Source organism: Tuber melanosporum (assembly GCF_000151645.1).
Source record: "Tuber melanosporum whole genome shotgun sequence assembly, scaffold_80, strain Mel28".
Classification (NCBI taxonomy): domain Eukaryota; kingdom Fungi; phylum Ascomycota; class Pezizomycetes; order Pezizales; family Tuberaceae; genus Tuber; species Tuber melanosporum.
The window spans coordinates 139,837-163,667 of NW_003299129.1; the positions used below are offsets into that span (position 1 = coordinate 139,837).

General features: G+C 47.6%; 10 protein-coding genes; 3 read left to right on the top strand and 7 right to left on the bottom strand.

Annotated features, from left to right (window-relative positions):
* The window catches only part of GSTUM_00011216001 (uncharacterized protein), a 3,562-nt gene extending 413 nt beyond the window's left edge, over nt 1-3,149 (bottom strand). Inside the window, exons 1-2 of the mRNA XM_002841776.2 lie at nt 3,059-3,149; nt 1-2,992 (exon numbers count right to left, since the gene is read on the bottom strand). The exon at nt 1-2,992 is cut by the window's left edge and continues 413 nt beyond it. Coding sequence (XP_002841822.1) covers nt 1-2,849 — 2,849 coding nt within the window. The 5' untranslated portion in view covers nt 2,850-2,992; nt 3,059-3,149.
* A 313-nt stretch (nt 3,150-3,462) lies between these two features.
* GSTUM_00011217001 (uncharacterized protein) lies at nt 3,463-6,001 on the bottom strand (the record flags this gene model as incomplete). XM_002841777.2 has 5 exons in its annotated part: nt 3,463-4,190; nt 4,261-4,880; nt 4,962-5,333; nt 5,394-5,685; nt 5,747-6,001. 5 exons carry the CDS (start codon nt 5,999-6,001, stop codon nt 3,873-3,875), a joined length of 1,857 nt encoding a protein of 618 aa, XP_002841823.1. The 3' UTR covers nt 3,463-3,872.
* A 620-nt stretch (nt 6,002-6,621) lies between these two features.
* On the top strand, nt 6,622-7,694 carry GSTUM_00011218001 (uncharacterized protein). XM_002841778.2 has 4 exons: nt 6,622-6,801; nt 6,860-7,099; nt 7,169-7,447; nt 7,506-7,694. Exons 1-4 carry the CDS (start codon nt 6,692-6,694, stop codon nt 7,585-7,587), a joined length of 711 nt encoding a protein of 236 aa, XP_002841824.1. The 5' UTR covers nt 6,622-6,691; the 3' UTR covers nt 7,588-7,694.
* Nucleotides 7,695-7,916: 222 nt separating this feature from the next.
* Nucleotides 7,917-8,819, bottom strand: GSTUM_00011219001 (uncharacterized protein). XM_002841779.2 has 3 exons: nt 8,468-8,819; nt 8,329-8,395; nt 7,917-8,276 (listed from the first exon to the last, which is right to left on the bottom strand). The coding sequence occupies exons 1-3, from the start codon at nt 8,730-8,732 to the stop codon at nt 8,048-8,050; spliced, it is 561 nt and encodes a 186-aa protein (XP_002841825.1). The 5' UTR covers nt 8,733-8,819; the 3' UTR covers nt 7,917-8,047.
* Nucleotides 8,820-10,557: 1,738 nt separating this feature from the next.
* Nucleotides 10,558-11,503, top strand: GSTUM_00011221001 (uncharacterized protein). XM_002841780.2 has 1 exon: nt 10,558-11,503. The coding sequence occupies exon 1, from the start codon at nt 10,643-10,645 to the stop codon at nt 11,285-11,287; it is 645 nt and encodes a 214-aa protein (XP_002841826.1). The 5' UTR covers nt 10,558-10,642; the 3' UTR covers nt 11,288-11,503.
* A 285-nt stretch (nt 11,504-11,788) lies between these two features.
* Nucleotides 11,789-15,482, bottom strand: GSTUM_00011222001 (uncharacterized protein). XM_002841781.2 has 11 exons: nt 15,415-15,482; nt 15,193-15,335; nt 15,098-15,133; nt 14,932-15,030; nt 14,812-14,878; nt 14,605-14,755; nt 13,891-14,553; nt 12,642-13,839; nt 12,331-12,582; nt 12,203-12,267; nt 11,789-12,149 (listed from the first exon to the last, which is right to left on the bottom strand). Exons 1-11 carry the CDS (start codon nt 15,432-15,434, stop codon nt 11,904-11,906), a joined length of 2,940 nt encoding a protein of 979 aa, XP_002841827.1. The 5' UTR covers nt 15,435-15,482; the 3' UTR covers nt 11,789-11,903.
* Nucleotides 15,483-15,915: 433 nt separating this feature from the next.
* On the top strand, nt 15,916-16,731 carry GSTUM_00011223001 (uncharacterized protein; the record flags this gene model as incomplete). Its single annotated transcript, XM_002841782.2, has 3 exons — nt 15,916-16,398; nt 16,473-16,509; nt 16,564-16,731. One exon carries the CDS (start codon nt 15,916-15,918, stop codon nt 16,396-16,398), a length of 483 nt encoding a protein of 160 aa, XP_002841828.1. The 3' UTR covers nt 16,473-16,509; nt 16,564-16,731.
* Nucleotides 16,732-17,195: 464 nt separating this feature from the next.
* GSTUM_00011224001 (uncharacterized protein) lies at nt 17,196-18,581 on the bottom strand (the record flags this gene model as incomplete). XM_002841783.2 has 6 exons in its annotated part: nt 18,497-18,581; nt 18,242-18,446; nt 18,126-18,188; nt 17,935-18,075; nt 17,768-17,871; nt 17,196-17,713 (listed from the first exon to the last, which is right to left on the bottom strand). Exons 2-6 carry the CDS (start codon nt 18,436-18,438, stop codon nt 17,196-17,198), a joined length of 1,023 nt encoding a protein of 340 aa, XP_002841829.1. The 5' UTR covers nt 18,439-18,446; nt 18,497-18,581.
* A 195-nt stretch (nt 18,582-18,776) lies between these two features.
* GSTUM_00011225001 (uncharacterized protein) lies at nt 18,777-21,017 on the bottom strand (the record flags this gene model as incomplete). The annotated part of the gene is made up of 8 exons (XM_002841784.1): nt 18,777-19,073; nt 19,133-19,311; nt 19,411-19,551; nt 19,598-19,698; nt 19,761-19,835; nt 19,887-20,554; nt 20,639-20,901; nt 20,954-21,017. The coding sequence occupies 8 exons, from the start codon at nt 21,015-21,017 to the stop codon at nt 18,777-18,779; spliced, it is 1,788 nt and encodes a 595-aa protein (XP_002841830.1).
* A 441-nt stretch (nt 21,018-21,458) lies between these two features.
* On the bottom strand, nt 21,459-22,409 carry GSTUM_00011226001 (uncharacterized protein; the record flags this gene model as incomplete). Its single annotated transcript, XM_002841785.1, has 2 exons — nt 21,459-22,055; nt 22,179-22,409. 2 exons carry the CDS (start codon nt 22,407-22,409, stop codon nt 21,459-21,461), a joined length of 828 nt encoding a protein of 275 aa, XP_002841831.1.
* Between the last annotated feature and the right edge of the window lie 1,422 nt (nt 22,410-23,831).

Consider the following 23,831-nt stretch of genomic DNA (forward strand, 5'->3'; position numbering starts at 1 on the left):
GTCTCGAATGTCTCCATTGCAAGGTCCAGGTTCTGACAGAGGATGGCGGCTTGGACAAAGTTGTTCCAGTTGGCGCTGTCGAGTTCGTACCCTTTTTTTTCCAAGTCCGCGACAGCCTTGACGAGGGTTTCCAGCTCGTTAGTGTGAGTCAATGACTGTGCTAGGATGCTGAGGGGCTGGCAGAGGAGGTGTCGGCGGGACCAGAGGACTTCGGGCTGAAGGGGATTGTCGTCAGATGGTCGGGCGAGTTTGTCTGCGAGGTGGCAAACTTGCTCCCAGATTACCTTTACGGCTTCGGTGTTCCGGGCTTTCATGTGGGCGTTCATGATGGCTATGTAGAGCTTGATCGACGGGATTGTTCCGCCAGGTTTCTGGGCCTCAGATATTTCTAAGAAGCGGTGATAGATTTCCTCGGAGTGAGGGTAGGAGCCTTCTTTTCCGTAGATTGAGACTAAGGGTGCGAAGAGCCAAGGTGGTGTGGCGGATTTGACACTGTCCCTTGATGTGAGGTCTAGGACATCTAGGTTTTCTGTAACCTGTGCTAGGATACCTTCCGCTGAATTAAGGAAGAGTGCACCACCAGTAGAGCGCCATTTGGCATGCTCCGCAAAAGCGGATGCTTGCAGGAGGACAGCTTGCGTGGTAAAGGTTGGATTGATGCCGCAGTTCACCATCTTGTTGAACGTTGCCCACACTTGCGCTAAGTCCATATTCCTCATGTGAGCTACCATGATAATAGCATAGTGTATGGAATTAGGCTTGATCCCCTCGGCCCCGAGAGAGTCGAGAACCTGCTCCGCTGTCTCAACCTTCCCAATTAGACACAGGGCGTGCATTAGGATGGCATATGTGTACTGATCAAAACCCACCATAGCTTCCCGCATCCTGTGGTAAGTCATGTTCAACCTTTCCGGATCGCACAAGACAGCATAGCTACTGAGAAGCTCGTTCCAGAGGACAGTAGTGTCCCTTCGAGGCTCTGCCTGCACCAACGATTCTAATAAATGCCCGGCACTCTCGAGATCGCCAACGGTGACATAAGATGCCATTAATGCAAGGTACATCGGCTCAGTTGGCTCAACCCCCGAGTCCACGGCTAGGTTAAAGTATCTCTTGGTATTCTCAACGTCTCCCCGGTCAGCGGCCAACGTCATCAACACCCCATAGGTATATGTGTCTGGAGCGAGTTCGGCCGCGATCATCTCTTGCACCCGCCGGAGGACCCCATCAACATCTTGGGCTTTTGCATAAGCATTGATAAGAATATTATACGAGTAGTTGTCCGGAACGAGCCCAAACTTCGGGATTGCATCGAAGCACTTGACAACCTCCCCAAGTTCCCCCCGCCGGGCATATGCAAACATTAAAGAATTGAATGGCAGCAGTTCTTCGGGGTCAAATCTTTCCAGAAACTGATCCAACAATTCCTTCACTACCCTTGCCTCTCCGTGGCGTGCCATTTCAGATATGAGTATATAATAGGCTTGTTTATCCGGTTGGGACCCCGTAGTGAACCAATCGTCAAAAACCATTTGCATGCCCCGGAAATCAAGCAAATTTCTGAAAGCTCTCAGCGCGCCGTTGAAGAGGTGCGAGTTTGGCTTAATGACCGGGATCTCACGGAATTCAAGATATATTTTGACGGCATCCGCGTCCCGTTTCTCACGATAGAGCTGAATTAGGGCGAGAGAGTAAGCGTCTTGGTTATTGGCAAATAGTCCTCGCGACCGCCCCAATTCCCAGACCTTCCAAAACTTCTCCTCCGACTCCCTGGAGTAAAAGAAAGCCCGAAGAAGTCCGACCATCAATTCCTGAGCAAGGCGCTCACTATCAGAGCCCTTAGCGCTTTCGGCAAACTTCATTATCGGGTCCTCTATGTCATGCATAGGCTGCAAGACCGCAACCAGGCTGAGTCTCGATTCATCACTCGACACATCACTGTCGAGCTTCAGAGTTTCTACAGCAATATCCCATAGATTCTCCCTGATGCAATAGGTCATAACCTCTACGAACCCGATAGGAGGCTTAGGAGAGCGCTCCACCTGGTCGCGTAGAAGCGCTATTGCATCGCGGTGATATCCCATTTCCAGCAGGGCTTTCAGAGCACTGTTGTAGTCCGCCTTAGTTCTCTCCTCGTACGACAAGTCCAGAAGAATAGCAACAATCCGCTCCTTGTCGATACCCCGTGTCGATTTATTCAAATAGTCCACAAGCCAGATCCGGCGGTCAATCCGCTGTAGTTGAGTACCGACCTTCCTTTCGATAGAATAATGATACCATGCCGAGTCGTAGAAATTCTTCTTCGGGTCGAACCTCAGCTCAGAGAAACTTGGAAAATGCGGGTCTACAGGTAGTGACTCTTTCAGCATATTGCTCAATCGCAAAAGGCAACTATCCTGGTTTCCATTCTTATTACTATTGGCGCCATTTCCGTCGGAGGACTTCGAACTATAAAGCCTCTTGCAACCACGTGGGGACACCGTGCGTAACGCCAAAATCTTGCGCTCATCCCGTGCCGAAGGCAGCGCAAGGTGTCGTAAAAAAGCGAGAGTCTTCGAAGGGTATAAGAAGTCCAATTGAATATCTGACGGGAGTCCTGTGCCCTTGGTTCCCCCAATATCCTGGCTTTTCGTCCCTGCTCCGCCATTTGCCCAAAACTCTCCCGAATCCTCTCGCCCGAAACCCACCTCAACACCACCAAAACCAAAACCAAACATATTGGCAGGACTGACTCCTAATTCCCCTGCACCATGGACCCAGAATGCTGAGTGTAACATTCTTCTTTTTAGCCTTCCACGTAGAAGACACCGTCCGCTACCTTCAAGGCGCAGAGCGATTCGTTCAAGCATACCCCCCAAATACCTCAATTAGTAACCGTAACCGCGACCGCAAGGAGAATTCGAAGGAGGATCCTGGTCCGGGGGGGTTTTGTGTCAGTAAATGATGAATAGAAGATCTGCTGCCAAAATCTGAAATCTATGCCACTCGCCATCTGAAGGAGTTTATGAGTATCATAGTTTCACGCACAAACCCCTCAACAGGAGCAGAGCAAACAAACCTTCAGACATGCCCTCAAGGCATAAACAAAAGAGTTTGTGAGCACGAACAAAATCCCAATGGTATGATTCCTTTGGAACCAAAGGTTAAATTGCTAAAGATGATTTGAGTTTTCGTCACTAAAGAAAGAATGGGCAGAAGAAACTGAACAAATTGTCTGATAAATTCTGCGGGCTTGGCTTATTGCTGACTAATTGCGATCCGAAATGTGAGCCCGGGGTCCGCCGCATTGCCGAGGATCAAGATGGGTGCAGTATCATACTACGAGTAGATTACAAGTATCATAATACTATTATCATAACCACCTAGCTATCGTACTAGATTGCAACATCTCGGCTCAAGTGAGTAGTTTACGGCATAGAATCATATCGCTAAATTGTCAAGAGAATCTACAAGCTATTGTCATAGCTAACATGACAAAACCGGCACAGCACTTGCTTAAGCAGAACGACCCACCCACACCACGACCACAATGCATAGACTAGAAACCACAGTGATTGCTTGAGCAAAGCACTCGAGCATTCAAGCAGAAATAGAAATTTTGGGAAAAAAGCCCAAGCCACTACCAAACAAAAATTGTAGTCATGATTCTCCCTAATGAGATCAACGCCGCTCCACGAACGCCATGCCAATAAATCACTTTTTGAAACATCTGAGAAAAAAAACCCAACAGACCGACCCCTCTTCGCATGGCAAACCAAAAAAAAAAAAAAAAAAACGGAACCTTTTGTTGTTGGAGCAAACCGGGAGGGCCCGTCTATCGCAATGCTTTTCGTCTAAAACATCTGAGTGAAGGAAGAGAAAAATTGAGACCTCTATTCGTGAGCCTCGCTTTCGTCATCTACTTCTTCCTCAACAATACTTTCATTGTCATTATCACTTTCTCCAGAACTGTCGTTGTCTTCCTCTTCCTCATTCTCAAGCCCCTCGATAGGCTCCCATTCGTTATAGCAGCCTTGGATCCATTGTTTACTTCGCCTTAGGTTGTACGGGTCAAAAGGGAAGTAACTATCCAGCTCCTCTTGACTACTCAGCCCTTTGCGCTTATTTTGCTCAATGATGGTAAAGCAGTAGACCAATTGAAAGTAGGATGCGATCTTCGCGAACGTCTCGACAACGGCTGGTGAACAAACCTTCATTTTTGAAAATCAAATCCTTAGCACATAGAAACACCACAGCCAACGTCACATGTAGGAAGCATACCTTTAAGGGGTTAAACTTGGAAATGATGGCCTTGTTAAGATCCTGGAGGAATCCCATCCACCGCTCTCCAATAATACCGAACTCATCCTCCTCAACCACTCTGAGATCTTTCCATCTAAAACAGAAAATATACATGACAGCTTGACAGACACTGTAAAACCCACCCCATTTTGAGACATCAGGCCCCTCACATTCTGCAGACCGTTCATCCACAAAAGTCCCGAGCCATCGACACATGACATTTGTGGCCATTTGGACATATTGGCCAGGCATTAGTTTAGCCCTAGCAATGAATGAAGCGACATAGGCCGCCGCCGCTTGTCTGGTACCAGGCTGAAGTGCATTGTCCAATGCATTGGTAATAGCAGCAGCGCAGAAGGTATCTGAGAAGCGTGGAGCCTTCTGCGCGGCCCAGAATACCAGAAATTGTGTGTAGCGGGAGCGGTATGTGGGCAGAATGATGCTATTGAAAAGCCTCATGATAAGAGTAAAGTTCTCGATGGACTCTTGGGTAGGGCTTTCAACACTCTTGTTTGGAAAACTCTTTGAGTAATACGAGAACAATAGGTCAAGCATAACGTCGAGCTTATCCACAGTGTCCTTGATATTTGTCACCATGTCTATGCCATACTCCTCGCTTGAGTCATCGCCTTCCTCCATCTCCTCCTCCTCCTCCTCTTCAGCTCCAATCATAGTCCCACCCCCGTTTCTCTCCATTTCTGTCTCTGTAATCTCGGCCTCCAACTCCTCGCCTTGTTCGTCTTCCAAGTCGTCAAGGTCGGCTTGAATTTCCGTGTCGATTTTAATAACCCGGTCGGTGATGAAGGTCAATAACTTGTTTCGAAGTGAAGGGGCATACTCGATAACTCGTAATAGATTCGTGACGTAAGTAACGTGGGCCTTCTTGCTCTCGCTTTTGTGAGGAAACTCAGATATTAATGCCGGAAAAAGGGTAGAGAAAGCTGCAGTCGGGACTAGGTCAAGAATGAACTGCAGTGCATAATGAACACGCTCATATATGACGCTTCTCTTGACTGGTGTATGGTTGGGCAGCTGGCCTGCCGAACTACGCACTATCTGAGAAGTCAAATCCTGAACACACAAGAAATAAATCAAGGGGATATTTGACTTACACCAAACCAAATGTTGAACGAGCATGTTGACGATCAGATCCATATAATTCGAATGTGCGCTGACTAAATTACCCAATAGCTTCACATATGATACCACAAAGCCGCTCTCCCTCGCTACCCATTGGCAGTTGATAATATCCTCCACTAGTTGGGAACACGATCCATTCAGCCTCGAGACGGTATTTGTAAGAGCCAAAATAGTATTCTGCAACTCCAAAGAAGACGGTGCGTCTTCATTGCCGGGGTCGGCCGAGAATTTCCGCCGGAGAAGCTCAAAATTGGCATTGCTTCCCTATGAAACGAGTCAGTGTCGATAATCTCGACAGCGGCAGCAACAGGAATAAGAAACTTACAGCAGCCCGTTCATCCAGAGCATTGTTCACAAATTTTCGGAACAGGGAGTTGGTTGCATTTATTTCCGTAGCCTTTGCCTTCATCCCCGCATTCTTCTTAATCCTCTTGCTGGAAGGGCCCTTATTCTCAGAATCAGACTCCGAAATTGGCTGCTCACGTTTCACACCAATGACGGATCTCGCTTCGCTCCCACCCATGGCCGGTAATTTGCTGCCAAAGCGATAGAATAAGGTGCCACGCAGGGGAGCGGGCATGTGTGTGTGGAGGAGAGATGTGAAAGGAGAAAAAAGAGAAAGAACGGGGGATTATGTATACCAGTAGAAAATTTAGGCAATGCTCTTGCATCTGCCCCTTGGGCGAATTTCGCACAAAGAAATATGCCCTAACCCTGCTGTTACCCTGAAGTCTTGGCGCAAGAGCTGGGTATCCAGTCCAGCGCACGACTGTTACATAATATCATACTCAAGTATAGTATAGCAATAATACGCACTTGTAAATATTCTCGTACTGGTGCTCAAGCGTTGTAGTACTACCAGTATCATATCGTATTCTCTTGCTCTACGATAGACAAAGTGTCTTACAACAGGCTTTGTAACAATCCCATCTCGAAGACTCTTCTAGTTATCATATTTAGAAATTTACAGTCGCGGCAGTAGCTATGATAGATTTTTGTACGAGTATGATACATACCTTCCAATTGCAAGTAATGATCCTTTTAATCCAATCTTGGCACGCACAGGGCAACCTCTAACAACGAATCAGGCTCCAAGCCTCATCCTTGCAGATATAATTGCAATGGATACGGTATGATACAGGTACAGTACTGTGCTCGAGTATAGTACGCTTGAACCCTTACCCATTACCCTTCCTTTCCCCGCCTCCTCTTAACGAAATATCGCTACATCTCGCCCTCCATTCCCTTCCGCAATTTCTCCCCCGCCACAATGGCTACTCCAGCTAGATTACGATTTGCTCCTCTTGATACATCGAAGGCTCTTTCGGCAGAAGCTCCAAAGCTCCAGGGTATCGTTTTTGATGTCGATGGAACACTATGGTACTTCCTTTCCTTTCTCCAGCTTGTGTTGGAGCTTCTGCCTAACATCTGCCCTAAGTGAACCCCAGACATGGATGTTTGCGCGAATGCGAGCTGCTTTAGGAATAGCCAAAAGTGTTGATATCCTAGACCACGTTTGCTCTCTCGCAATTGAGAAACAATCAGCCGCTATGGAAAGCATTCGAAATGTCGAAAAGGAGGCAATGCTAAAAATGATTCCTCAGAAGGGGCTGATACCACTCATGGAGTATCTTGATAAGAGATGCATCAGGAAGGCTATCTGCACCCGTAACTTTGAGTGCACTTCCCCCATCTGCTCTTATTTGAGATACGAATATAGCACTAATTGGTATCAAACATATCATAGGACACCGGTCAATTACCTCATCTCAAATTTCATGCAGGGTCATGTGTTCTCCCCTATTGTCACCAGGGAATTCCGTCCCCCAAAACCTGATCCTGCTGGTATCTTGCATATCTCGAAGAGTTGGGGGCTTGGGGATGGAGGTGAGAGATTGATCATGGTTGGAGATAGCGCAGACGATATTACTGCTGGAAGAAGGGCCGGTTCAGCCACGGTTCTTCTTGCAAACGACGTCAACAGAAGCCTGGTGGATCACGAAAACACCGATTGCGTGGTCGAAAGGTATGCTACTTCCTGCAGCTTTGGGGCTTAGTTTAGCTGATTTAGGATTACTATGCAGTTTGGAAGACTTAATCCCAATCCTCGAAAACGGTTTCACTGTGGTAGATAGAACAGTTTCCAACCCCCAAAATGAACACTAAACTCTACCTTTTTCGTCAGAATGCGGGGAAGTTTGGTCTATTTACAGGGACTATAAGGGATTCTTGGACGCCAGAGATGAGCAATACTAAGTTTTTTTCTCCTTTGACATCACTCGTGACATCTCATTTGCAAGGTATCCTTTTATACGAACCTATAGCACACCTTATCTCTGTATGGCTCGAGTTGGCCTCATCCCAGCCCTATACGGTGCTTTAGTGCTGTGAAGGTCGTCCCTAAGGACGATGTGCCGAGTGATAACATATGACTTAGCTTACCGCTACGGTACCGGCATTCTGCAAGCATAGAATATAGTACACATGAACAATGCTGGTGAATGAACCCTTTTATGAGATTTTATGATGCATGTCACCTCTAGGGCCTTTGCATGACACCGCAAACCACCCTATGAAACTAGATATCAACTACCAACCAATACTAGGAACTAATATTCGACCACATCTATTCCCTCTGTACGATAACTAGTAGCCCCATAATACCTAATAATGCTGTCTTCATCCAGGGGTGTTCACTGAGCATAATGGTAACGTAGCCTACGAAAGGCACGTATCCAACCACACTTCCAATAACTTCCTTCTCACGATCAAGGTACCACCTGCCGCGTGCGTAGAGCTCGGTATCATCGGCGTGATTGTTGTCGCCCTTGGTAAGGAGATGGAGAGGTGTTTTGCTATATTTCACTCGGTCAGTAGCTCCATGTGATGGCAAGGCATAACACGTACGGCCCCTGGTGCTTTCGCACAACCCTGTGGACGATAGGAATGTCCTTCCCGATGACATTATACACAACTATAATTCCATCCATTAGTACGTACTTTTGCGTATCTCAACAGCTGTACGGATGTCACGAGCAGAGCATACCAATTTCGCCGACCCGCGTTCCAGGTGTAGGGGGGCTATCGAGTTCCAAATTCCGGTTCCATAAGAACAATAGATCCCCACGTTGAAATGCCGGTTCCATACTCCCTGACAGAACCACGACAATGGGACTGGGCGAATCAGTTGCGACCGACAGACCCTTCCATAACATGAACGCTGTTGAAAGTATCAAAGCAAAATTCAAGACTTGGGAAAGGAGTTGTCGTGGTTTTAGATGCCGTAGCTTAGAGAGGCCCAAGGCATCCATGTTTGCTGTGTGGTCTGTTGAAGGTTGGGGTGAAAATGTAGGGGGGGGTATGAGGTTATCGTTGTTGTCACGTTTTGGGGCCCGGTATGAAAGGGTGTCGTGTGAATTAAGTCTGTGGTGAAAGGAAAGGTGTCGTGAATTGTCTTGGCGTTACCCGGTTTATGATACATTGGGCAGGTGAAGGGAGGGGTTGGCACAGCCGTGTCTATCATACTGCATCTCTTCCCCGGACAACCCTACGGGCACATCGCTTTGCTCCCGCTCGATCTCCGATGTGAAATACCGGTACCGTACAGGGCGGGCTTAAGGACCATCTCTCCCTGAGAAGTGAATTCCTCTGTAGCCCCCGACATGCTCCGCGAGGGACCAAAGTTCTCTCTTTCGGTTCGGCGGGTGCTGACATAGAAATACCGGTAAAATACCGTACTGTGTGGGCGGGATGAGGGCTGCAGCAAGTATGTGCTTTACATTTTTCCTGCACGCTACAGTATCACAGACAGCGCAATCCGCATCTCCCGGTCAACTTATTTCAGCATCTCCTCATTATACCGCCTATCGCGGGGGCGAGTGGGACAACAATGCATTGCATACCTGGCCGCAGAGCGGAACCCTACCCAGTTGATGTTCAAAAGTTTCTGCAGGCCTGCACCTACTGACCTTTTCTAGCTCTTGATGGACAAGATTAATCATCCATGGGTCACGGGCTTTCGTTTTACCCGATGCTGTCCACCTCTTATCGTACTTGGGTAGTAGATAAATAGAGGGAACCCAGGGCGGCGTAATAACCATCGTTCTAACTTGTTACCACAAAATGTCCCTCCTCGATGTTCCGAACGAATTACTGCTCCTGATTGCGGAAGTTCTTGATCCGAAAGACCTTAGCTCCTTCCTCCGTGTAAATCGTCGCTTTGCAGCTCTTTTGATCTCCCCGCTATACTCTTTGACATTGCACGACAATTACGCTGTTTCTGCTTTCAAATGTGCCGCTCGGAACAAATGCGACCACGTCATCAAATTCATGATCTCGAAGGGTGCAAACCTGGAAGCCAAAGGTCTGGATGGCAGGACGGCATTGACTTGGGCCACAATGATTGGCAACGAGGCCGCCGCCAAAATATTGTTGGAGAATGGAGCAAGTACTCGAGAGGCATTGCACTCTGCGGCGAGATTCGGGTGGGCGGGAATGGCCAAGCTTTTGGTGGACGGAGGGGCGGACGTCGATGGGAGAATTGCGAATTTGGCTACCCCGCTGCATATGGCGGCAATGTATGGTTGGGTGGATGTGATCAGGGTTTTGCTGGATCATGGGGCGGACGTTTTGGCGCAGAAGGAAATGCCAGATTCCACGGACCAGGGAACTGCAGTGCATCTTGCTGCTTGGTATGGACATAGGGATGTTGTAAAGGTGTTGTTGGAGGCAGGTTCCCCAGATACCTCTGAGGTTATTGGAAATCACCGGCGACCTGTTGTGTAATAGGCACTGCGCGCATGCATCACGGAACTTTGTGGGTGATGGAGACAATGGGTTTTCTGACTTTATGGGTTTTCTTATAGTGCACTATCCTGTAATATTCTTTTTCCTATACAATGCCATACCCTTCCTATACTGTGGGGACAACTCCACCATAATAAAAATACATTGTGATCGGAACAACTTGTTCAATCCGTTGATCCCATGATATAAGAAGCAAGACATTCTCTCAATTGTGTTTTCATGACTTCATGAATAATCCCAAGCATTTACAGTGCCAAGCTCTCAAGCTCCCAAGATAAACTAAACCCCTAACCCTGCACCTCAACCCACCAAACATTTTTTTCCCCACCTCCGACATAGTCTTAGAGCTCCATCCTCCACTAATCCACTCTATAGTATCATACAACCACCCTCAGGTGAGCTACACAAACACAAAATGCCGCCCCGAATACCACCACTCCTCCACAAAGGCCTACACGCCCGGCTCCCGCGCCCCACCTTCCCACCACAATCCAACCATCAGCCAATCTCCAACCGCACGGTGTCCCTCCCGCCCATGACAAAGCCCACGACTCCAACACCAACCCTCCTCCCAAACCCCACAACCTCTACCACTACCACCACCCGCGCGAGCCTAATCCCCTTTACCCCCGACCCGCTGGACGACCCCCTCCTATTCGGCGATTACCCAACCTTCTCGGAAACCAGCGCAAGCACGGACCTCCACCATCTGCACGTCTATTCCCCCCCCCACAACTGCCACATCGCATACACAAGGCCGAACGGCGACTGCATCATCAGCAAGTCCACAGGCAACGTGGGCATTAAGGGCGCGGCCAGGGGGAGCTTCGATGCGGCCTTCCAGCTCGCATCGCATGTTTTGGGAGAGATAGCGGAGATGGGTGCCGTTCCCAGGAATTTTGAGCTGCTGTTGAGGGACTATGGGCCCGGGAGGGATGCCTTTTTGAAGGCTCTCATGGGGAGGGAGGGGCAGTTTCTCAGGGGGAGTATCAGGATGGTTATTGATAGTACTAGGATTAAGTTTGGGGGGACGAGGAGTAGGGCTCTTAGGAGGTTGTAGGTATCATGGTTTTTTTTTTTTCGGAGAAGGGGGAAGAGAGGAAATTATGTATTATATTTGGGGAGGCGGAGAGAGGGATTTGATGATTTGATAGATTGTTCACTATGTAAATACTGGTACGGAAAACCTACAGTGCACCAAATAGATTGGTGGCCCAATACCCCCACTGACCACCACAACCCACGTCTTGCCGGTGGATCAGATCGCGCTCTCAAATGGTGATGATTCATGAACTGATTCCAAGACCAAGACGTGGGCCATTTGGAAAATATAACCCTATCACCGAGTCCCAATCTCTAATGCCACTATCAAGCAACGAAGAAAAAAAACCCTCCCATGAAACCACTTCACCATACCCGTATGAGTACGGTAAACTACCAAACGGATACTTCACAAAACATGGGTATAAGAGACTGGGCGATGTAAAACCATCCTCTACCGTCGCCAAACTCCACTCAACAAGCCTCACAGCTAGAGTTCGCACAGACAAGGTTTGTATCATTTTATACCAACACTACTATAAAGAATATTCCATTTTTTTCATAATAAATGCGCCGACACACGCTTATTTTACACTATCCGCCCCCCATGCGCTCCAAGACTCATTCACAACAGTCTAACCATCAAGTAGCCCCGAGCTCTCAATCATAGCATGCAACTCGGGCTCCAGGAATTTGGCGATGGTGACATCCTCGCTCAACCCCTTTCTCCTACGGGTCTTGAGGATGAGGTCTCGTGCCATGGCCTGCGCGGAGGCGGGTTCCAACGGTCGGAGTTTCACTTCTTTGTCGAGGGGGTCGCCGGGCACGATGTTCCACCTATCGAAGACGAGGGAGCAGAAGGCCATTCCTTGCGTGTGAATCTGTAAACTCGTTAACAGTTTCGCATGAAGGTAGAATGGGTAGGGGGTCTTACCCTAACATCAGTTTCGAACCCGAAGGAATCGATGACTGGGATTAAGCCCTTTACGAGGTACAATGCTACAGAAAAACAATGGTATCAGTTATCCGAAATCTTAACAGTATTTAAGGGAATCAACTTACGCGTTCCAGCAATGGGGCCATCGGATAGCACATGCCCTCTTCGCTTTGCGAGAACGGTATAAAGCGCGGAAACTGAATCTGCGGGCCCAGTCATAGAGCAAGAGTACATGGGCTCCATAAGCCGAGGAGACGCCATCAAAAACGACGAGTAGCAAGCCCTCCGCGCAGTCGGAATAATCTGACCACCTCCGCGATAGATGGCTTCCGAGGCAAGCGTAGCATCCATGATCTTGAACTTCGTATTTCGGATAGCTAAAGATGCCATCAGCACATCATTAACAAGCTATCGAGTGACTCCCCTCAAAACTCACGTTCTTCACATAGAGGGCCTTCCCGAGTACCCCAAGAGAAACCTTGCCGGATGCTATCCCGGGTGTGGTTCAGTAGCTTCTTGTCCACCTCACTTGGTAAAGTGTCGTTTTGTAGGATATTCGGCCCCCTCTCATCAGGCCCGAAGGCCCACACACTGCGACTTGCCAATAAATCCCATCCGTAATTTTCCTCGAAGAATTTTCCAACTTTCCGGATTGGCCACTTGATACTGACCTTTCCGCTTTCTATATCCTCCGAGATCCCCGAATCCAGCGGTTCTGCGACCATCGTAATCTTGTTTTTCTTATTAGGTGTCTGCGCATAACACTTAATGGCCGATGTCTCCACAACAGTCTCGCAAAAACGCGTAACCGGGTCAGAGACCTTAAGTTCCATTTCGGAGAAAATCCGTCGGAGATCGTGAAGAACGCAGTCTATATATAGCTCTCCGGTACCCAAGATCACGTGCTCACCGGATTCTTCGACCTTGGTCGAGATAAGAGGATAACTCTTGTTAATCTTCCGAAGGCCATCAAGCATCTTTGGCAGTTCTGATGGATTTACTGGCTCGACAGCAACCTTGAACACCGATTCGGTAAAGTGTTTTATGGGTCGGAAAACATAAGCATCATCGTCCATCTTGTGCGCAACTATGGTGGCCGACTTCACGATCGAATTCTCGATCCCCCCTAAGAGCACCCAACATCCAGCTGGTACCCCGCTAGTGGGTACCTTGTATCTGGTTTCGGCTATCCAACAATCCGATATAGTGGCTGCAACCATGTCTTCCTCATCATCAAGGGTATATCCTTCGCCCAGAACACGCACTTGCATACCAGGTTTCACAGTTCCGCTCATAACCCTACCGAAAGACAGGAAATCCGAGGCATTGCTGGTATGGTATAACTTTGTTATTTGGATGGCCAATGAGCCTTCGGGATCACACGCCTGCATGGACTCGGCGAGTTTTGTGTCTAGCGGCCCTGTGTAAGTATTCTCAACCTTGGCCTTTGCACCATCCAAAGCGGAAGGAACATGCTCCACAATCATGTCAACAAAGCCAGTAGCTGTGCCAAAAAACTGCCCACAGACCAGCTTTAGAAGGACCTTAGCATCCATCTTATACTGCGCGGGTTTAAGGGATATTCCAAGACCGGCAAGCGTAGCTTTCAGACTGCCCGTACTTTCTCCAATCGTCTGAAGAAAAGGTTAGTAGTTTGGATTGCCTCATAGGAGGCGGGGGCTTACATGGGAATAAAGCTTGTAAAGGGGCTCAAGGACGAAATGAACAAAAGACCTTCTTGATTTCGCTTCCATAGATTTTCGAGTAAACTTCCTAGTGCCAGGGTTATAGAAGATATTGCCCCACAGTCTTTTTGCAAACTCCGCAATGTCAATTCCAGAGTAAGTATTGGCATACATCTTGGCAAAACTAGCCAACGAAAAGCACCATCCCATGGTTGCACAAGCAAAACAGATATTTCCCCTCTCAGGCGAAAGCCTCATGCCTTCACCCCTTCCAGGCGCCGCATTTTCAATGACCGTATTTATCTCCTCGATCGTGTGCTTCAACTTAAAATATGCATCAGTGGGCGGGAGTTTAAGCTCCAGTATCAGACGGTCGACCTTGTTCAAAACCAAAGTCATCGGAATACTCTCATTGACAGCATATTTGATTATCTGTTCAGTGTTGACCATTACACCTTCAACAACATCCACAACAAGCACGATGCCGTCGGCGACCCGCATAGAACAAGCCACCTCATCCACAAAGTTAACGTGGCCGGGGGTGTCAATAATGTTGACCAGGTGGGACTTGCCCTTCGAGGACTGTAGCACGAGGGACATAGGGGAGGATTTAATAGAAACACCTCGTTCACGTTCGACGACATGGGTATCTGTGTATCGAAGCTAACCCCAATATTAGATTTCGTTCAAATGGTGATCCAACGCAATCCGTACTTGTTCCCCTTTCTTTCCCTCCGTATTCCCTTCTAGGTCATGAGTCTCCACAACCAGCATGTCCATAAACGCAGTCTTTCCATGATGCAGATGCCCAACCAAGGCAACATTTCTAGTTTGATCCGGGAAACCCATTAAATCCATCATAAACCTACATATCGTTAGTTCCATAACAACCTCTAATCTCGAGTACCAGAAAACTCTTACTCTCTTGAGAAATGAGTCTTTGGAAGATCAGCCTCCTCAACAGTAAACTTCTTAACCTTAATAGGAGCTATTCAACATATTAGTTTGAATCGCTGTCCACAGAAGAATAGGAATCCATACCTATGATAGGCTCCGACAATGGCTGCGCGTCCTCCTCCTGTACTAGGGTCTCTACACCCGCCCCGTAGGTCTGTTCTGCTGTCGGGTAGTATTGTTTATCTATAAATCAAACCATGTCAATATCCCCACGCATCCCCAAAGCATCTGGAGAAGAATTGGGACCAACCTTCATGAAGCACAACCGCGTTGGAAGGACCCTCATCTATTCCACCACCCCATCAGCATTCACTCCCCACCACCCCAGCTGATGAGATCGCATACCATCAAGCTCCATAAATTGCTGCGCATCTTCGCCAGCAGCTGATGCCTCCTCCTCTTCGTAGTCAACGTAGGCATCCGCGCCGCTATCGCCTCTTTGTTCTCCCTCATCTGAATCGACAGCCTCCCCGATGAAATTTCCGAACCTGTTAAAATGGATGGGACACCTCATTAGTCCACCGTCCCGGGCCAAAGATAACTCGAAGATGAAAGAGAATAATATACTCATCATAAAGGTCGTCCATCGCGTGCGTAGCTTCAAAAAAATAAGAATACAAAGAAAAGAGAAACCGTATTCTGGTGTGAAATGGGCGAACCTGGAACGAAAGCTTCGGGTTACCTTCCATTTACATCGTCTCACGTGGTTTAGCCTCAGGCCGGGTAACATGTGAGTACTCGTGCATCCGCCATGACCTACTCCGTAAAGTTAGGATCATAATGATGTTCAAGAAGATCCTTGGTCTGTGCGTTTCCGTGGTATCACAGCTTATCACAGCAAACCCTAATTTCTACGAACCCCAACACCATGGACAAGCATCATGGTCTCCGAACTCAGCTGTATCATAATAATATGGGCAAAGGTAACAACGAGCCCTTATGACCCCAATTCAAATATCACCCCACTCTATAGCACCACATAATATCACGACACCTTCCACTCTTCCTCCACCCCCCTTCCAAAATCCTCACATTCCCATACCCATACATACACAAAAAAAAAAAGAAATGTCCTCCAAAGCCACCCACATCCTATCCTCTACAACCCAACGCTGTCGCAAAGTCCTGGACGCAAACCTCAACGATTTCGTCTCGCAACTCTCGGAGCCGGAGAAGGAGCTCATCGACCGCATCTCGGAGGAGGATGCAGCGGCAATGTTCAGCGTCTGGCAATCAGAGCAAATCACTCGCTTCGCCACCCTCTGGAAGGAGGAGTTCATGAAGCGCCATGTGGCCGAGGCGGACCTGCGCGAAGCGAAGGAAGAGCTGAAGCATGCGGTCGACGACCTGAGGGTTTTGAGGACGCTGTTAGAGGAGAGGATCGGGAAGGGGAAGGAGATGGAGGCGGAGGTTCGCTATTTGAAGAGGGCACTAGAGGCGAGTAAGGTCTCGACCGTGGAGGTAAAGGAAGTGGACGTTCGAACGCAACCTCCCACTGCTGGACGTCCGAAGTCGACTCTGGGATTTCGTTTAGGGAGAAACAGTGGATAGGTTTGCATTCCTTTGTTATTTCCCTTGCTATTGGCAATTATTTGTGGGGTTGACTAAATTTTCCAGCAGCTCAGTGTCACGCAGTTTGTGATCATCAGATATCACTCGCAGGTTCAAATTTCCCCACTCCTTTTCTAAATCTGTCTGAGGCTCACATAACTCGAGCACTTGGGAAGGCTTCAAAATCACACCCGCCAGGCGCCGGTATCTTACTGCGATATCCTAACTAATACCTTCTCAATACTAAGAGATTGTACTACCTGTTAATAATTTCTGCATTTTGTGGGAGACATGGCGTACTACAATACAAGCGATCGACTAGGTTTCATTAAATCAGTTTTGTGTGAGGTCGGGGAGTGGCTTTTTGTCGTCCAAAATTGTTGAGATATTCCAACGAGCTATTTAAAGCTCCACTCATTGCAATTGCAGCTGTGCCCCACCTCAAGTGGTCCGGGAATGATTTGCATAAGGCTGCGTAAAATCGTCAGTCACCGGTTGCCGGAAAACAATTGATCTACGATAACCTCCAGACTTTAAGCTGGAATGTGCACAGACGTTATTTTTTCCAGTCCCAAAAGGTGATAGAGTTACAATGTGAGGAACAGGATCCGGGCCAACCATAGCGCCAGAACTAACATTGAGCCTATTTCCCCTTTGGGTGCTAACTTAAAGGTGAGACAGTTTATGACGATAGGTTGCTGCAGCAGTAAGACGAGTGATTGTGTTGATTATTTTTTTAGAAAAAGACTAGTACCACCTTGAAAACAGAACTCCGATCTAGAGAGAAAAAAAAATTTCTACAAGACAACTCCATGGACCAACTCATTCATATACTTCATGACGGCATTAACAGGGTCGGACTCATCTTGAAATATCCCCTGCACTCTCCCGACCAATTCAGTGAAACCTGCAAGGGCAGAACCACCTGTTTCGTCCAACTTCATCAACATTTCTCTCAACCATTCATTTCCTAATTTCAATACCGCTACTAAAATATCACCATCAACATGGCCCATCCGTGGATCCCGTACTCCATTTTCAGTGTCTTGGGGGCTGTGTCTCCCAATACCTGCTTTAGTCCGATATAAGTCTTGAATGTACCGTAACAAGTGTAATGAATCCTCTTCTAACAATGTGAGGTGGAACATGGAACCGTCAATCCCAGAGGCGATAAGATCCTTGCCTGAGGCCTTTGTCCCCGGAGGGGTCCCTTTCATGTACCAAGGCGGCCGGAGGTTTCCTTGCCGTATGCGGGAGATGGAACTGGTTAGCTCAGCCTCTATAATAGTGACTAAGCTTTCGACATTGCGGCGATCTATGGATGTGTTAGAAGTTATATTCCCACTCTCAAGAGAAGTTGGGCTAATACCTGGAGGTTGCCATAATCCCACAACTCCTAACTCTTTATCTGTTGCAAGAAAAAACCCTTGGAGTAACTGAAAGTGGTGGAAGCCATTCCGAGCAACCTCATCGCTGGCCATTGTAAGAAACTGTTATGAATATCGTACCATCAGATATTCGGCAGAGATGCCATACCTGAAAAGTTCGTTGAATTTATCATCCTCAAATTTGAGAACGAGCATTGAATCTTCGCCACATGATAAGTGTATCCAAGGTTCTGCAACAGTTATCTGAACTGCTGGGGATCTAAGCTTTTTCTCTGCGACAACATCAAATCTAGAAACAAGTTAGGCTAGGACCGATAGATGCTATGAAAGGTGTATTACTTCTTTGTCTGCGCGTTTAAAGTCCGCATATTGATGCTGTGACCTGAGCAGTATACTAGTGAACTAGTGACATTAGTAAACATTGTTCAACGCTTGATTTGATCGCTTTTCTTTACCTGCTGCTGTACGGTGCAAGCGAATACACGGGTGCGTCACACTGGATCTGGTACCGTCGACGGACTTCAACACCGCCGGACGGGCCTAGAATAACTGACAGTACTAGAACACGGCCTTTAAGGAGACTAGAAGCTGTAACATTGATATAGCTTGTCCCAACAACGATATACCGGTAAATTTTGCCCTCGGTCTCCATACTCCATTCTAACAGACGATTAGCTCTGCTTGGTTTGAACAAATTGAGATGACGAAACCTGTTAGACAATAAATCTGTTCGTTTGCCTTCCCAAATATAATATCTTTTTTTGAGCTATCGCGAATTTCGTGATCAGCTTTTGGTTGGCCCCTATTTTTCGTCAGTAAAAATTGAATACCATGACAAATTCCGTAGGTGTCCCAGATTCAGTAGCACAACACTTAGGCCTTCTAGGGGTTTGGTAGTAGGCTTTTGGCGTGATAAGACAAGGTGGAGGCAGATCAATAAAATCATATAAACCGATTTTGTGAGCACTAGTAGGGGGGGCATTCATATACTCACGTTCTTGGGTCTATAAATCGCAACGAGCAGAAGGATTTGCGTTTTCCTGGTATGTGCTTTTCGCTCTCGACGCGTGGATCGTCGGAAGCAGTCCTAGAACAGGCAACGATCAAGACGTTCAAAGGCTTATAGAACAGGAGCCTTCTTGGTGTCTCGTAGAGCCTTAGCCTCCGGACACAAACCTTCTCGCTTTCCCCTACATCGGCGAAAAAAATTTGATCCTTCGTAACGCCGACAACGATGTTTTCGGGGTCTGGCGAGGTATCGATTTGGACGAAAGCCACAAGAGAAGGCTAGGCAGAAGTTAATTTTCGTTATCTATCGTATTCACGGGGATGATTAAGAGAACTACCTCAACTTCAGACTCTTCAAACACAACTTGAGATGCCCTAAAGTTACCGCTTGGCAAATCAAACCGAAATAGTTCCGGCCCAGCCAAAATGAATGCGGAATCGCTACGACCAACATCTGGGTATATTTGGACTGGTGTTGGGCCAAATTTGATTCCGTCGATCCTCTCTAGACTGAGGCCTTCGCAAGTCAGTTCTTGTATGCTCACTGACGTATTGACTTACGACCAAGTCCAGTGTCGGCGATTATCGGCCATAGGTCATCAAAGTGCAAATTTACCTCGTTGCCATTGTATGTCCATCACCACAACAGTGCCTCCTCGTAAGCCGCACAGCAGTCGCGCCGTTCCATTCGCCCGGATAATGACAGCACATTCGCAAATGAACAAGTCCTGCTCCCCTTGACAACTATCGCTCATCACTATGCTTGTTAGGTTATGGTCCAAAACGGAGAGTTTGAAGCTTACTTGACTTTTCTAGGAGAGGCACAAGCCCATTTGAGAAATCGAAAAGAAATAATTGTATCGTAGCCTGTCGGGTTCCTACCGCAGCCAATATTCGGCCATTGCTACCCCGGGTCATTATTAAACTCGCGAAGTAGATCATGAATGTCGCACATAGGGGACTTACATTTCCAATACCGAAATAAAAGTCGGTTCCTCGGCTAAACTTGTGGGAATTCCAATAGGGTTAAGAAAATCTTCGCTGAGAAATGTTAGTACTGTATGGATTGCTGGACCTATGGTGATTACTCACATATTTTCGTCGACCACAATGGTAGCTAATGTCAACTTAACTAGAAACCCATTACGGGTAGCGACTACAATATAATTCCCCTTCAAAGCTGCGGCTACTATAACATCTCCGCCACCGCATCGGCATCTCAGAATTGACAACTGCGGCTCATCTGCCATTTCAACGTCCCTGCTAACCTCTCGGTGGTTCGCAAGACTCGCATGCTTTAACTGTGCGATATTAATTGTGCTTGGAGTAACCTGCACCGAATGCTTCCCCACAGCGCCAGCAGCTAGAGTAGTTTCGTTCATATCCAACAATTCAAGATCACTTGCGTCCTCCCATTCTCCATCTGGTTTCAAGAAACATAAATTTGACTGATCTGGTAGCGACGAGAACAGGAAGTAACCGACATCCGAACAATCTGGCAGTACCCACAACCTTCGAACACCTCTCATCTGATGATCCGCTGATCCCTGAATCCTCGCCTGTATTCCATAACGAAGTTCGGTAATTGCTCCATGATCCCCACGACCCGTGCAAGCAAGAATCCGATCTCTTTCCACCTTTCCACTGGCATGACCTTGGGCAGGCAGGTTAACAAGCTCAAAATCGAAAACCGGTGACCAATTGGCCACAGACTCCTCTAATTTTGGTTCAGTCTCAGCCGGATGTGGCCCTATCTTTAACTGATCCAAGAGCTTCAGTTCAAGTCACTAGAACATATCGGATAGGGATGGAACAGAAATAGATCATCATTTCGGCAAACTTACAAGGTACACTCCACCACTGCTCATTTCCCCACCAGCAACAAGCATGTCATTTTTGTTAAGACCGAAATCTAAGGATGCAAACGCTGTGCCAATCGAGCAATCAAGACGGCAGGCTTTATTGGCCAATTGAATCAAATTTGGACCCTGGGTATCCACCTCTAAAAAGTAGATGTCACCATCTTCCATGGCAAGATACATATCATCGTGGTCGTAGGCATACTGCGGCGTCCTCAAGGGACGTGCCCAGGATGTGACAAGACTCCCTAGAACAAGTGTCAGAAACTCCCAAATCTATTGCCAGAACAGGGTGCTTACGCCTCTGCCCGTTAGGAGGTGCTGGCGGGAAAGCGATTTTGGCAAAAGACGCATTTCCAGACATGATATCTGAAGCCTTCACAACATGGGTAGAGTACTCAGTAACTAGTAAGAATGCTGAACCCATTACTAATGGGATAACATGCAGAGGCATTGAGATGTCTGTCGAACATTCCCCTCGTCAGATATCTATAGCTTGATCGGATTTGATAGTGATAATACCCTCGGACAATCGAAATCCGTGGTGACCATGCTTTGAGGCGGTCCACAATGGCTTTGAACACCACCATTCGAATAACTGTAACCGGGATTTCTGGCTTGAACTAGGTTTGTGAGCTTCCTACTTGTTCGACCTCTTTATAGACACACAAATCAATCAACAGCACTTACTCTATCACGAATGCTAACAATATCACGTGATCCTGATCATCCGGGAAAGGGTGCAGGAACTCCATATGCATGATTAGTCCCTTGACCTCGAACGATTTCTCTTCCTTGATAGGGTTCAGAGGAAGGCCTTCCCGCAATTGCCGCTCCAGTACCTCGATAGGATGGAGAGCGTACATCCGGAACGAGTCCTGATACGCAGCAACAGCCAACGCCCTCGATCTATGTTCATTAGTTTCGATTGGCCAATCATCGGAGAAGGTAAGGGGGCAACGGTATACCGAGGATCCACAGCTATAGACTTCCCCAGGGTCTCCGTGCGGATCCCCTTCTGATCGATTCTCTTCATCGATACCACAAAATTGACCTCACCCTGCTCCTCAGAGCTTTTGGCATACACGAACGCAAGATGCCCCGAATCCAGAGTCAATGCAAGGATATGAGGAGGTAACAAGGGCTTGGAGTCATCTCCTTGCGCCGCTCCTGATACTATTCCACCATTTACCCCGCCTTCTCCAACTCCACGCATAACCACGTCGTCCTGCGATTGGGTCGCCAGTTCCTGTTTGAAAATGGTATCTTGTGGAGAATAGAAATTCTTCCTTGGGGAACCAAAAACCCTGGCGTGTCGAATATTCGCCTGAAAATCAGTCTTAGATCCCACTTGGCGGAGTTTACCGTCATCTGTGAGAAGATGCAATTCTATAAAAGTTTCCTAGTAATGCCCAAGAAATCAACATCCTCCATCGAACCCACCCGAAGCCCAACAGCAGCAGATAGAGCTGGTAGAAAGAGTAGGTGGGATAAAGCTGGTGCAAAAGGATAGGATTAGATTTACCCCAATAAAAGCAACATCGTTCAACTCTCTATTCCGTATCCTTGCGGGTATGATCTGTTTGATGACAGGTGAATGGACCAGTGTTCTGCTCATCAGACCATACCCGGGAGGCCTTTCTGGTGAATGCGATAGAACATCATTATTGAGGTTTTGCGCCATGAACTGCTCTTGTTGAGTATCCCCCGTCCTCAACTGGCCGTTCACCCATGCATGTGAGTTTAGATCCTCCATCAAGACCTCAGCAGACAGCTATCCCCCAGAAGCCCGGGTTGAGCCTCTTATATTAATTGAGCCCACGCAAGAGATGCTGTACCACAAAAATTGACTTTTCAGTCGATAATTGCCCTTGAACTCTGCCGAGCCGCTCAAACGCTAGAGTGACAACAATCTTGTGTTTGTTTTTTTCCTTTTGTTCCTTTTTTTCTTTTCTTTTCCTTCCTCGGAGGAGGGGGGGGAGGGTTAAGGTAGACAGCGGTGTGGGAGAATCGAAAGATCGTCTGCGTTCTGCGTTCTGCGTTCTGCGCTGTAGAGGGCGAATTATGTGTGGAGGATGGTACTCTGCTCGAGTGCGTCTAAAATGGATGCGAAGTGAAGGGATCCGGACTGGCCCCACAGAGTAGAATGCCAGTATTGTCTCTGAAGCTAGATCCCAGCTTCTTATTCCGTAGATGCTGTGTTTTGCGCCCCTCAACCGCGTTTCGTTGCTCCAGGTCCTTTGAAAGTTCGAATTGGTCGGAATGAAGCACACCGAGGGTCCGATGCAAACGAGGATTGATTCCCTAAAGACAAAGAAGATGGCATTCAAAGGGGTTGATAGAGATGCTTTAGCGGGTAGGCCGCTTTTCTGTCTCGCTCCAATTGGGGGGGGGTTGCGCACGGGAAGCTATGCCGTTGTTGGTGGAGGGTAAGAGAGCAAAGGCTATGATGACAGTTTGCTGCCCGAAACACTCGAGAGCTGGGTAAATTAGGTGGACTACAAGGTGCGGAATTGTTCGTAGTTTGAGGCACTTTAACGATACGGGTAGTCTAGCAGCGTTCGACAACACATTTGTTTATCGTTTATTATATCTACTTGTACGAGCACAGGTGCCATACCCACTTTCCTACAGGTGTCATACCATACCGGTCAAAGCTTGGAATGCCTGGTAAACACATCATAGGCAAGCAAAACTCCTACCGGTACCCATGAAAAGGTGTTTTTATGGTACAGTACAATGTCGGCATGGTCTCACGGACCCGTCCTGGTCGATTGTTGTCTTTCGCCTTCTCTGGTATATATATATGATAATTATTATATAATATATGTATAATATTATATATTTTTCTCCCGCTTGATCTAGAGAAAGAAGATAGTAACAGAGGGAGAGAGGGGGAGAGGGGGAGAGGGGGGAAAGGCCGGTAAATACAATACCGTGCATTTCTACGGCTCACTCACTATATGCTATCTTTTCTGGTTTCATGGTTCAGGAATTATGAGGGAGCAAAGAGGCAATGATAGAATAATCGACTGGAATGCGCAGTGTGTATGAAATGAAGCTGCACCACAAGAAGCAGATTGGTGGTAGAGATGGAGGGGAACTGTACCAGCTGCTAGTACTCGTACTCGTACTGTACAGTACCGGTATCATAACGGCAGCCCGCGGCCTAGGCAAG

What these genes read in the sequence shown, in the direction of transcription:
- GSTUM_00011218001 (XM_002841778.2), top strand. Translation starts at nt 6,692, where the DNA reads ATGGCTACTCCAGCTAGATTACGATTTGCTCCTCTTGATACATCGAAG. An exon ending in GATGTCGATGGAACACTATG is followed by an intron (nt 6,802 to 6,859) that starts GTACTTCCTTTC and finishes ATCTGCCCTAAG; the next exon opens with TGAACCCCAGACATGGATGT. An exon ending in ATCTGCACCCGTAACTTTGA is followed by an intron (nt 7,100 to 7,168) that starts GTGCACTTCCCC and finishes AACATATCATAG; the next exon opens with GACACCGGTCAATTACCTCA.
- GSTUM_00011219001 (XM_002841779.2), bottom strand. Translation starts at nt 8,732, where the DNA reads ATGGATGCCTTGGGCCTCTCTAAGCTACGGCATCTAAAACCACGACAA. An exon ending in AACGCGGGTCGGCGAAATTG is followed by an intron (nt 8,396 to 8,467) that starts GTATGCTCTGCT and finishes ATGGAATTATAG; the next exon opens with TTGTGTATAATGTCATCGGG. An exon ending in GTGCGAAAGCACCAGGGGCC is followed by an intron (nt 8,277 to 8,328) that starts GTACGTGTTATG and finishes AGTGAAATATAG; the next exon opens with CAAAACACCTCTCCATCTCC.
- GSTUM_00011221001 (XM_002841780.2), top strand. Translation starts at nt 10,643, where the DNA reads ATGCCGCCCCGAATACCACCACTCCTCCACAAAGGCCTACACGCCCGG.
- GSTUM_00011222001 (XM_002841781.2), bottom strand. Translation starts at nt 15,434, where the DNA reads ATGGACGACCTTTATGATGA. An exon ending in CGCGGTTGTGCTTCATGAAG is followed by an intron (nt 15,031 to 15,097) that starts GTTGGTCCCAAT and finishes TTTGATTTATAG; the next exon opens with ATAAACAATACTACCCGACA. An exon ending in AAGACTCATTTCTCAAGAGA is followed by an intron (nt 14,756 to 14,811) that starts GTAAGAGTTTTC and finishes AACGATATGTAG; the next exon opens with GTTTATGATGGATTTAATGG.